The following is an 11,684-nucleotide window of genomic DNA, read 5'->3' as shown; positions in this document are numbered from 1 at the left end:
TCTGGAAAGCATCTCCCTCCAAGCAACCTTGTGCTCAGGGCACTAGAAAGATCATCCCCCCCCCCCCCCCCCCCCCCGCAAATTCAAGCCCGGAGCCCCCAAGGAAAGGAGAGCGCTGCACCCACTGTGTCCGGGTTTATTTACACCGCACTCTGTGCAGCGGGCGGGGGGGTGCCGAGCAGCCCACCCCAGGGCCGGTTTGAAAGGAAGGCAGGCAGCGACGGGAGGGGGTACCGGCACAGGAGGGGGTACTGGCAGCAGCGCAGGGAAAGGAGCCGGGAGCGGGGCCCAGGCAGAGCCGGGCTCGGGCTCCCTCGGCACTACAAATGCAAGCCCTGGGTGGGGGGACACGGACCAAGCGAGCCCCAGCTTCCAGGGGCTGGGGGAAGAGGCAAGGGTCACTTTTAGCAGCAAAGGCTTCGTTTCCCTCCAGGGTGGTGGAGGGGATGGTGGCGTGTGCTGGAGCCGGACTAGTGTTCAGCCACTTTAAAAAAAAAACCAAACCCAAAACCCAACACATTAAAAAAAAAAAAAAAAAAAGAAAAAGGCAGAGGGGGAAGTGAAGAAACATGGAGAACTGCTCCTCTCCTGCCCTCCAGAGCACGGAGTTAAACCGGGGGGGTCGGGATGCGACCCTCTTTCCCTCCTAGCGGCAGAGCAGCAGCTCCAGGCACAGCCTTTCCAGCGTGCCCAGCGCCAGGCACAGCCCTGGCTGGCGGCAGAGCCCCGGCGTGCCCCCGGCCACACGCAGCACCGGGCTCCTGCTCCCTTGCTGTCCTTCCGCCCGGCCTGGGGAGGGGAGAGCAGTTCAGGTGGTAGTTTGATGGCATGGCTGACGGTCCATGCGGGCAGCAGCGTCCTCGGCGCTCTGCCAGGCACAGTTGGGATGGATGCCGAGGTGGCCGAGCTTCGCGGTCCAGCCCCCGGCACAGTCCGGCTCCCGCCTCCCTTATAGGAAACCCTCCTTCCGGAACTGCTCCTTCAGGATGTCTCTGTACTGGTCAAAGCCACCCTCGATGCGGGTCACGGTGGCGTTCTCACACACCCACAGCTCCTGGCACACCAGGCGGATGAAGCGCTCATCGTGGGACACCAGAATTACACCACCCTGCCAACACACAAGGGGGAAAAAAAGGGAACTTAGTGGAGCACAATGCAGGGCACAGCGCTGGTGGCACGGAGCTCCTGCACCCCTGTCCAGGACTTCAGGTTTCCGTCTGCTCCAGGGAAAACCAATGACATGTCATGGGCAGGGACCTAATCCCAGCTCTTCCCTCCTTCAGGGGGACAGACAGATCCCATACGGAGGAGGAACATGCAGCAGTAATGTATTTAGCCTCCCCTCTCAGAAGGCAAGCACAGGATTTGTTACTGGCTCTCCAGCTCTCAAAGATGGAGATTCCAGGTGGAGTCAATGACAGTCAAGACGTGGCTGGGCAAGGCCCTGAGCAACCTCAGTTAAGCTTTTCCTTCACAGGAAAACCGCCCCAACCTGAGCAACTATAAAACAGTGAGGACTAGGGTGACCACATTGGTATCTGGAGGCCGTCTTTGGAGATCACCCATCAAATGTGCCTAAGGAAGATCCGAGCAGCCCCAAGGCAGGGCTGTGTGCAGCATGCACCCCGTGGAAAGTCACAGGGTGTAGGTGACTGGTCAAGATGGGGGACAAGGTGCTCTCTGGTCTGCTGCTGCCCCTCTCAGCCACCCCCAGCCAAAGCCAGCAAGTGAAACGAAACACCAGGACGGATGGCTAAGGCAGAAACGTGACTGACTGCCTAAATTCTGTCCTGGACTTGAAGCCACCACTGGTATTCAACCATCCACCTCTAGTATTCGACCATCCACCTCGGCTGAGATGCCAAGTAACTTAAGCTGGAGGCTGCACAAAGCGTTACAAAAATGGGAGACCTTGCAGAGGGAACCTTACCCGGAACTTATTCAGTGCCTTTGCCAATGCCTCGATGGTCTCCATGTCCAGGTGATTTGTCGGCTCATCCAGGATATAGAAGTTTGGACTGGAAGAGAAGATAGCTCTGAGCGGGCACTGGAACGGGCCCAGGCTGGGTCCGTGCCCCATCACACTGCAGCGAGCTCTACCAGGCTGCTGCTTTAGCCACTTAAGCCATCAGCATGTGCCTGGCCCCAAGATCGGCACTGCCCAGCTCCAGGGACACCTCTTATCCCCGTGAGCCCAAAGCAGCAGGAGAAAGACACCTGCCTCCTTCCATACAGCCCCCCAGGGTGACAACCTCCCTCCCCACAAAAGTCCCAAGGACGAGGCTTTCACGGGGCAGCGGAAAGTCCCTGGATGCCCGCCTTCCTCCCGGTGAAGCAGGCTCCAGGAATGGAGCCATGCAAAAATTAACAGCATCTGGGAGAAAATTACCAGGACATAGTCATCTGGGCAAAGGCCACGCGACTCTTCTGACCTCCAGACAGGCTGGCCACGGGACGCACGGCCAGCTCCCCCGAGACGCCGTAGCTCCCCAGCTGATGCCGGTACTCCTCCTCTGTCTTCCCTGCAGAAGTGTGTCACAACACAGCTATGGCACACCCGGCATGACACGGGGCCCTCAGCGCCGTGAGCTCGCTGGGTGCCGTGGCCGGGCAGTCCGTGCCAGACCAGCACGGCGAGGGACTAATTCAGCAGCCACTTCCAGGCAATCCTCTCCCAAGCAGGGGTTGTGGGGAAAACCTGACTGACACAATCAGGACAGCGGCTGCTGGGCTGGTGACTGGCTCCGAGAGACGCTGCCCCAAGTTCCCTGTCACCACCTGGAGTTAACGTTAAGTGGAGAAGGGAGCCGGAGGCTTTGGCAGCTGGGAAAGGGGGCAGGGGGCGGTGCTCGTTCTGTGCCCAGCAGGAAAGCGGGTCATCTGCCCCCAAAACCCGGCCATAGCGGAGCACCAGCCTGAGGTCTGCAGGCTGCCAGCTACCCCTGTGCAACCAGCTCAGCTTCTCATGGCTGGTGTCCTGAACTTGTGCTGGACACAGGGTGTTAACCCAGAGCAGGCCGTGTCCCTTAAGCACTGATGTGACCGAGCCTTCTGCCTGGGGCCATGGAACAAATCAATGCTGCTCTGTGTGCGGCAAAGGAGACCTCAATGGCCCACATCATCTGGGATCTCCAAAACTCACCTGGGAACTTTCTTGCCAGCAACTCTACAGCACTGATGTTCAAGTCCAGTTGATCTACATGGTGCTGGCTGAAATAACCGATCTTGAGGTTTCTGCAGAACAAGAGAGACTGGGAGTTGGTACCAGGCCCTGCAACCAGAGTGCTCGCAGCTGGGGCTACAGGAAGGGAAACATATGTGTGGGTGTGCAGGACCCAGCCCCAGCCGTCACTCCAAAGCACAGCCCAGAAGCCCTCCAACTGCACCATTCCTCCCCGCGCCCCAGCCCTTCCTACCAGGTACCTGTGAGCATGTCTGATCCCTCTGACTGGTGCCAGCTCCCCCATTAAGATCTTTAGCATGGTCGACTTGCCAGCTCCGTTTTCCCCAACCTAGAGAAGCAGGAGCAGCATTGGAGAACGTGAAACCCATGAAGGTACTTTGGAGAGGGGGGCAGTGTTTGGATGATCACACAGTGGACGGGGGCAGGATGAGAGTCCTGTGGCTCCAGCTACCTGGAAGCTGCATTTCTATCCCTGAGGAGCAGCACAGGCAGCAGTGCTAGAAGATGTTGCCCCCCCCAACCCTTAAGCCTAAGGATTACCTGCTCCCAGGCTCATTTGCAAGAAAATTGCATCTCTCTGCTGCCCCATCCAATGTAGCAGGAGCTACACGTAGGACAAGCTGCTGTTGTCAGCTAACTAACAGGGAGTTTACAGAGAAGACAGACCTAGTTCTCTTCTCAGAGGTGCCTGGTGAAAGGATGAAGGGCAAGAGGCACAAGTCACAAATTCTAACTGGTATTAGGAAAAATGTTCCTCAAAATGAGAATGATCAAATGCTGCAATGGGACCCAGAGGAATGGGAGAAATATTCCTCCCTGGGATATCCAAATTCAACTGGACAAGGACCTGAGCAACCTGACCTAACATCAAAGCTGGCCCTGCTTTGAGCAGGGACCTCCCAAGGTCCCTCGTAGCCACCATTATTCTGCAACCCCACATACCATACAGATGCGGGACTCCAGATCAGCAGAGACGGAGAGGGAACGAAAGATGTAGTGACTTGGGTCGTAATAAAAGTCTACTTCGTCTAGCTGCAGGATAGGCGGGGAGAACTTCTCAAAGCCATCGGGGAACCTGGGAAGGCAGAAAGCAGTGAGAGATGGCCAGGAACTTCAGAGATCCTGCTCCCAGCCTCCCAGAACAACTGCTGCAACTCCCCAGGTAGCAAGGGGGCCCCTACCATGCAGGGCCTCTGGGAAGGATGTTGACAAGACATGGACACGGATCTGCAGCCTTGACCCGAGGAGGGAACCCAACCTAAACATGGGGTCCCATCTGGGGTCCCTGTCAGAGTAAGGCTGGCCCACAGGAAGGGGCGGTTGTCCCAGCCAGCACAGGACCCAGGAGGAGCTCACGTAAGAAAGGGAGCCAGGTGCCCTCTGAGCAAGGGCGCAAGGGACACTTACTTCATGATCACCTCAGACTCCTTGTCCACAGGTTTCAGCTCTGGCCTGCAAGAGGAGGAGACAGGTAACCGCGATGCCTTGCACTGAGGGTCTGTTCCCATACCAGAAGCCCAGAGAGAGTCTTCAGCCAAAGCCTGTGGACCAGAGACAGAGCACCCCAAAGCCCAAACCACCCTTCTATCACCCAGGCGCCCTGGGAACCTCTGTTTCTTCCCAGGAGCACTGCCTCCTCCCCACCTCCAGAGACGAGCAGGACAGGCACTCACAGTTTCTCCAACAGCTTGAGCTTGCTCTGCACTTGGGATGCCCGGTTGGCGTTGTAGCGAAAGCGGTCGATGAAAACCTACAAAAGAGAAAAGTATCAGAGTGCTCCAGGTCCCCAGCCCCAGCCACCCCACTCTACTGCCAGACCTCCTGCAACAACAGAGCCGCATCCATGGGTTACTGCAAGACCAAACAGCAGTAAAAACTCTGAGAGCAGAGATTATTTGAAGCATGGCAGCTTGGAAGGTTCACTAGAAGCATGGAGAGAGGGACAAGGCTCAGAGAAGAGTGCTCCAGCGCTACCAGCTTCTCCCAGTACCTGGATGTGCTCGCGGTACTGCTGCTGGGCTTCATACTCTCGCTGCTGGTTCTTCAGCCGCTCCTCCTTGATCTTCATGAAGTTCTCAAAGTCCCCACGGTACGTGTCCAGCCGCTGCGAGTGCAGGTGGATGATGTCCGTGGCCACCGCATTCAGGAAGTTCCTGTCGTGGGACACCACGAGGATGGTCGACTGCCAGGTCTGGAGGAGACAGCGAGAGGGGGGCCTGAGCCTCAGCACCACCAAGCCAGAGCGGAGGGCTTGGTCCCACCACCCAGTGAGGCGAGACACCAGCCTGGAAGACATCTCCATCTCTTGACCTCACTCTGTCCCAGGGCCTCCCACCACCCCCTACCTGCAGGTAGGTCTCCAGCCACAAAATGGCCCTCACATCCAGCATGTTCGTTGGCTCTGAGGGAAGGGAAAAAGGCACTGAGGTCAGGAGGGATGGGGATGGCTGGATTACACTTTTTTTACACAGAAAAGGCCAGTGATCAGCATCGCGGAGGAAGAGACCCTGCGTGGGGACCTGCCCCTGCAGCTCAGGGAACTCAGACATCTGTGTGGGGTGTGCTGTGGCGGGTGGGTGGGGGGGCGAGGCTCAGCCAGGGACGCTCCCCCGACTCCATGCCAGGACCCGGACCCTGGTGCCTGGCAGCAGCGTCTCACCCAGACCCCCCACCCAAGGTGGGCACCTCCTCAGGGAGCCAGCCCAGCCCCAGGGTGAAGGGACTCCCAAAGTGGGCTGGCAGCCAGGGCCCGTCACAGGGCCGGGTGAGGGAAAGGACCGCTTGGAGCACGCTGACATGCAGATGACCCCACTGGGGCACAGGGCAGAGCTCTGCCGAGCGCAGCGAAAGCGGCTGCCCAAGCAGACCTCCCCGTGCCACTGCAGCTCTGCCTGCTGTGCCAGGGGAGCACCGGCAGCCCCGTCACGCAGGGCTATTTTGAGCAGACGGCTAAAGGCCACGGCGCATTCCCAACCCCAGCAAGGACACAGGCAGGCCCAGCAGCGGAGTCGGAAGGGACTCACAGTATCGACTTACCATCCAGCAGAAGGAGATCTGGCCTAGGAAAAACAAGACGGGTATCAGAAGCAAAAATTGCCCAGGGTCAGCGCAGCGTGCGTTTCACCACACACACAGAGCTGCGATGGCTCCGATGCTCCCCACCCCGAGAGCCCGAGTCAAGAGGACCCCATGGCAGCACCCCGACACCTCACAGCATGGACAGCACGGAGGGTTAACCCCATTGCATGAAGGCTTGGACACCGACCTGGCAAACAGGGCTCTGGCTAAGGCCAGTCTCATTCTCCAGCCTCCGGAAAACTCTCTGAGGAGATAAGAGGTTGCAGAGAGGGGTTACTGTTTAACACAGACCCTCACATTCCTGCAGGGCTCCCCTCCTTTACAGCCACAGCAGTGCCCGGGGGCTCGCTAGCAGCACCGTCTCCCCAGAGCCATTTCTGTCTCGACGCCCAGAACCCGGAGACTTACTTGGTTGTCTGTTGTTGCATCTTCGCATTAAAGCCCAGCCCAGCGAGAATGACGGATGCCCTGGGGAAAAGTGGAGAGAACTGGAACCCAGCTGCAGAGCACAGTCTGAGGTCCTGGACCCACAGTCACTGTGGGGACCCTGCTGCATGGTTTAAGGTCATTCTGGCACAGAAAAACTTTCCTGCACGCCCAAGAGCTTGGCTGGGAAACGCAGCCCAAGAGGGCACAGCATCCCAGGAGATTTGCAAGAAGCTTTCGGCAATTTGGCCGGGAAGAGAATCACTACCACCAACATCCCAGAAAAGTTCCCCAGACCACGAGCAACCTGAGGAGGTCCAAGAGGAGCAGCAGCAACAATGCAAGCCATTTGGGGCAAAAAAAAAAAATCCCCCCAAGCTTTGGGGGGAAGCTTGACTACTCCTAACCCAGCAGAGCTGTGACAGAAGAAGAGACACGAGCAGCAGTAGGGAGAGCCCCTTGTCCCCACATGCTGGATGCCAGGGCCACAGCATCACCCCAAACCACTGCCCACGCCAACAACCAGCGGTGCCCGCAGGGCTGTCTCACCTTGCTGGGGCCTTGTCTGCCTCAATCTCCTCCAGCTTCGCGTAGACCTCTGATAGCCTGGCACCTTCTGTCCCTTCTCCCCTGGGGCAGGACAAAGAAGAGTGTGTGGGACTGACGGGGGTTGGGGTTTGAATGCTGATTTTGGCTGATCTCCCCACGCAGGACTAAGGTGGGCAGGACGCAGCCCAGCCCTGACAGAGCCCTTCATTTGAAGGGAGAGACCTCAGAACGAGACCTCACGCTCAAGAGGCCATAGAAGGGCTGGAAACCCAGTGGCAACATCTCACCTGCCGGAATTAATCTTAGCCGTCAGATCCCTCTCCTCCCGCAGCAGACTCTCACGCGTGGTGTCGCACTCCAGCACACTCTGCAGCGCTGGCGTCTCGTCCCCTGCCACCTCCTGCTCCACATGGAGGATGCTGATGTGCGAGGGGATGCGCAGGCTCCGGCTGGCGATCATCTTCAGCAGTGTGGTCTTGCCCAGCCCGTTCCTGCCCACCAGCCCATAGCGTCGGCCAAACGCCAGGTTCAGGTCTGCTCCCGCCAGGAGGACGCTAAAGCAAGAGAACAGGCAGGTACCTGGTCAGACGCCCCATGGAGAGGGAGATAACCTGCAGCCACCTGCCCCAAGCATATTTCAGGCTGTGCAGGGGCCAAGCAACCATCCCAGACTTCTCCTGCCCAAAGGCAACAGGACCAGGTGCCCACCTCGCCTCCTGATCCTTCCCATGCCCTCTGTCATTTCCCAACCACTCTCCAATCCAGATTCAACAACCCGTTGTTCAAAGCCCAGCCAAGATCTGTCCCACCTGCACTCACCGCTCACCGAAGGACACATCAAAGTTCTCGATGCGCACGTCATACGACTTGTTCTTGCCTGATGACTCCATGCGAGTTTCCTTCTTGCTGGCAGCTTGGCTGGCAGATGCCTCCTCAAGGACACTGTGGGCAGGCAGAAGAAGGAGTGGGCTCAACAGGAAAGCTCTGGTACAGAGCGGGATGGGGATGTTTGAGGCATCCTCCATACTCACAGAGGGCCAGATGACTTCAGGGAATCCCGCTCCATCCTCTTGTCCTGCTTGGCTTTCAGCCTGGCTTCTGCCTTCTCCAGTTTCTTGGCATTCACCATCTGGGGCACAAAGCGGAGAGTTTAAAGAAGAGAGAGCATCTTCAGCAAAAGCCCCAAAAGCCCAACTCCAGGAGAAAAGAGATTGATTAACCCCTTGTGCCTGGAAGGAAGGGAAGGAGGGAGGGAGGACAGGGAAACTGGGACAGACTCAAGCACATTTTGAGAAAGCTGATCAGGCCAGGAAATCACTTCAGGAATTAAGTCCTAAATCAATGGCTTGTATACAACAGTCGTGCCTCAGCAAGGTAAAGGGTTTGCCTGACTTAAACATACAGCCAGTCTCTATAGTTCCAGGGACCTCGGTCAGCCAAGTCACTTCAGCAGCAGCAACCCACTATCCCAATGCCTCCTCCGCTACACCCTGCACCCACCCTCGTCCTAGACCACGAGGCATGTTAAACTTTAGCCAGTTTGGAACAAACTCAGCTTATGCAGTGAATCAATCAAGACAGAGACAAAAAGCATTTAATTAAACCTGAAGGCAAGAAGGAGCCCAGCGTTTTAACCTGGCCTCTGGTCTTGGCCAGGCTCTCAGCCCATTCCAGCTTATTCCTGCGTCAAGTCAAATACTTGTGGCTGACCAAGAACACTCCTAGATATTTCTAGGCAACTCTGCAGCCACCGGAGCACGTTACTGAGCTGCGTGCTAGACTGAAGAGCGTCTTGTTACTGGAGCTGTGACCCCACACCTACAGACGGATTGAGTCACTCTGTAAACTATACCGAGCGCCCTGAATCTCCCAATAAGACGTGTCCTCCAAAAACTGAGAGGCCTCCTGAGACCTTCTCTGAATCACCTCCAAATTTTCTGAAGATCCTTTTTGAGTTATGGACATGAGAGCCAGAGAGCGAACCCAGCAGCAACAATTCCAGTGCCAAAACCAGCGACAGCTGCCAGCTTTCACTTAAGACTCCCATTCAGACACGCAGGGATCACGTTAGGTCTCAGCCTCCAAGCGAGGGGTTCTCCTCCTCAACACGTTACCCCAGGAAGGGAGGGCTCTACAAGAGACCAGCCTAGTAGAGAGACTGCCCACCCTACACAGCGACTGCCATCCTTGCTTTGCGGATGCACATCTGCACCTCTCCCCATACTCGGACTTTGGCACACCCAACGCAGAGGGCAAGCCAGGTCACTCCTGAGCAGCTACGTGTTTCATTGGCGAAGATTTCCGATTTCCTCCAGGTCACTGGAGCGTAACGGCTTCAAAACTTCTCTGCTCCTGCTCTTATTTATCAAACCACGACAACCCACAGCCGTTTCTAAAGCTAGGCTTACAACCTGCCTGCAACACCTCTCCGGAAAACAGCTGGTCCCTTCTAACTCCCCAACTGTAACATCCCAACATCAAACCATTAGCCAGGATTTTCTCTCTCATTGAATATGGCAAGATGTCATCCTGGTACATCCTACTTTCTCAATCAAAGGCCCCACTGTAGAAGTCAAAGGTCCTCATGAAAGTCAGAGAAGCTGCAGCCTGAACAGCCCCACTGCATCAACCGTGCTTTGAAATTCATTAAGAAATTACAGCAAAATAGATCTTGTCAAATGAATAAGCCGTTAACTCTTGTTGAGCCTCTTTATCAGACTAAGATCAGGATTTTCCCAAATTACAATGAACCTGACAAGAAGGAGCAGGACCCCCGGCAGCTGTGTCCCTAACCAGGACGGCCGCCTGTCCCGGCTGCTCTCCGAGGGCGAGGTGACCGGAGCAGAGCAGGGCACCTGCAGCCCCACGCGTTAGTTGTTCCCACCAGGTCTGCCGGCTTACGAATGAGGGCATGGCCCCCCTCACTTACTGAGGTCTGGCCTCTCTTCAGCAACAGCCCCGGCAGCAGGTCCACGCTGGCATCCGCTGCAACAAGATGGTTGGGTTGGTGAGTATCCAGCGAGGCTCCACAAAGTCCCGCCTTAACGGCTGCCCATGACCAGGCACGGCTGTTCCCTCTCCCACAGGACGAGAGAACTGAAGGGTGGCTCCTCTCCCTCCACCCCAGCTTACCCTGCGGGCAGCCAGGCGCTGCTGCCCACGGCTCAGCAGCGGGAAGAGAAAGAGGGGTGCACCTGCGAGGGGGAGCCCGAGGTGCGCGGTGGCGGGGTGGAAATTGTTCCCCAAGGTCAGGCGCGCGCGCAAGGCCCCGAGCCTGTCCTCGCCGCTGGGCGGGAGCCGTGGGGGTGACACGCGTGGCCGGGCGTCCCCCGTGGGCAGCACTCACCGTATCCGTCGGTGATCTGGGAGAGCTGGATGGGGGCATCCAGCAGCACCTGGCTGCAGCGCTGGGCCCGGCCCTCGTCCCTGGGAGAGAGGAGGAGGAGGAGGCGGGTGAGGAGGCGGCGGGTGAGGAGGGTGTGAGGGCGGGAGCGACCCTTACAGCTGGAGGGTGTTGAAGAGGCGCTGGCAGATCTCCCGGATGGCGCCGTCGTCCTTGGTGTCCTGCGACACCTCCCGCAGCAGCTCCCCCACCGCCTCCACCAGCTCGTCCACCGACTCGAAGTCCGCCCCGCTGCCGTGCAGGATCCCTGCGGGCACACGGCGCCGGCGCTGCACAACCGCGGCTTGTCGCGACGGCCGGCCGCGTCTCGCGATACGGCCGACAGGTGGCACCCGCCCGCTCCCCCTTAGCCCGCCTCTTCCCGGCCGCCTGTCGCGACTCGGGCGCGGCTGCCTATCGCGACAGCGGGGAGGTGTCGTGACACGCGGCGGGGCGGGAGGCCGAGCAGCGGGCAGGCGGGCACCGCTCACCCGTCACGTAAGCGAAGACCTCGCCGTCCAGGTCGGGGAACTCGCTGCGGAGGATGTCGGCGCACGACGCCATGGCGGAGCCGGAGCGGGGCCCGGCCGCGGTGCGGCCCGGTGCCGCCGCCGCACGGAGCCCGGCACCGCGGCGGAGGCGGAAGGGACGGCGCGCGAGCGCGGGCGCTGCCGGGAAGGAGGCGGGCGGCCGCCATGCGCGCGGGGGGCGCTGGGAAGTGGAGGCCGGGGCGGGGCCGCTGCCACGTGCGGCGTGCCGGGACCGGGGGCAGCGGCGGCGGCGGCTCGGCCCGGCTTTGCTCCGAGACCAGGCGGCAGAGCGCTGCTCGCAGCCTGCCCCTCCTGGCCAACAGTCAGCGGGGTTCGGGGTTTTTTTTCCCCTCCTCTTTTAAAGAAGTAAAATAGGAGCCGCAGCTCGGGCCAACCCCGGCCCCCGCCGTTCTGTCAGAAACTCGCAACAAGCGGCCTGGCGTAGGTCACGGGCCACAGCTGCTGCAGCAGTTGCTTGTACCTTCGGCTACCCAGCACACCACCCTCCTTCCCCCAGCCTCCAAAAGCCCAGTTA

General features: G+C 58.7%; 1 protein-coding gene across 1 annotated transcript; it reads right to left on the bottom strand.

The window, feature by feature from the left end:
* Window positions 1-120: 120 nt before the first annotated feature.
* Window positions 121-11,281, bottom strand: ABCF3 (ATP binding cassette subfamily F member 3). The gene is made up of 21 exons (XM_075761418.1): window positions 11,111-11,281; window positions 10,740-10,887; window positions 10,584-10,663; window positions 10,167-10,222; window positions 8,269-8,366; window positions 8,057-8,179; window positions 7,525-7,791; window positions 7,238-7,318; window positions 6,671-6,730; window positions 6,450-6,506; window positions 6,221-6,243; window positions 5,530-5,585; window positions 5,175-5,375; window positions 4,858-4,934; window positions 4,592-4,636; window positions 4,127-4,259; window positions 3,424-3,512; window positions 3,143-3,234; window positions 2,390-2,522; window positions 1,931-2,018; window positions 121-1,108 (listed from the first exon to the last, which is right to left on the bottom strand). The coding sequence occupies exons 1-21, from the start codon at window positions 11,181-11,183 to the stop codon at window positions 950-952; spliced, it is 2,139 nt and encodes a 712-aa protein (XP_075617533.1). The 5' UTR covers window positions 11,184-11,281; the 3' UTR covers window positions 121-949.
* Window positions 11,282-11,684: the final 403 nt, after the last annotated feature.

This window comes from Balearica regulorum, chromosome 9 (genome assembly GCF_011004875.1).
Source record: "Balearica regulorum gibbericeps isolate bBalReg1 chromosome 9, bBalReg1.pri, whole genome shotgun sequence".
NCBI classification, from domain to species: Eukaryota; Metazoa; Chordata; class Aves; order Gruiformes; family Gruidae; genus Balearica; species Balearica regulorum.
The sequence above is the reverse complement of the archived record's forward strand: the minus strand, read 5'-3'. Positions and strand labels throughout refer to the sequence as shown.

Coding starts and splice junctions, on each gene's coding strand:
- ABCF3 (XM_075761418.1), bottom strand. CDS start 11,183: ATGGCGTCGTGCGCCGACATCCTCCGCAGCGAGTTCCCCGACCTGGAC. Junction 6,507..6,670: donor ATGCAACAACAGACAACCAA/GTAAGTCTCCGG, acceptor TTATCTCCTCAG/AGAGTTTTCCGGAGGCTGGA. Junction 3,513..4,126: donor TGGAGTCCCGCATCTGTATG/GTATGTGGGGTT, acceptor CTGCTTCTCTAG/GTTGGGGAAAACGGAGCTGG.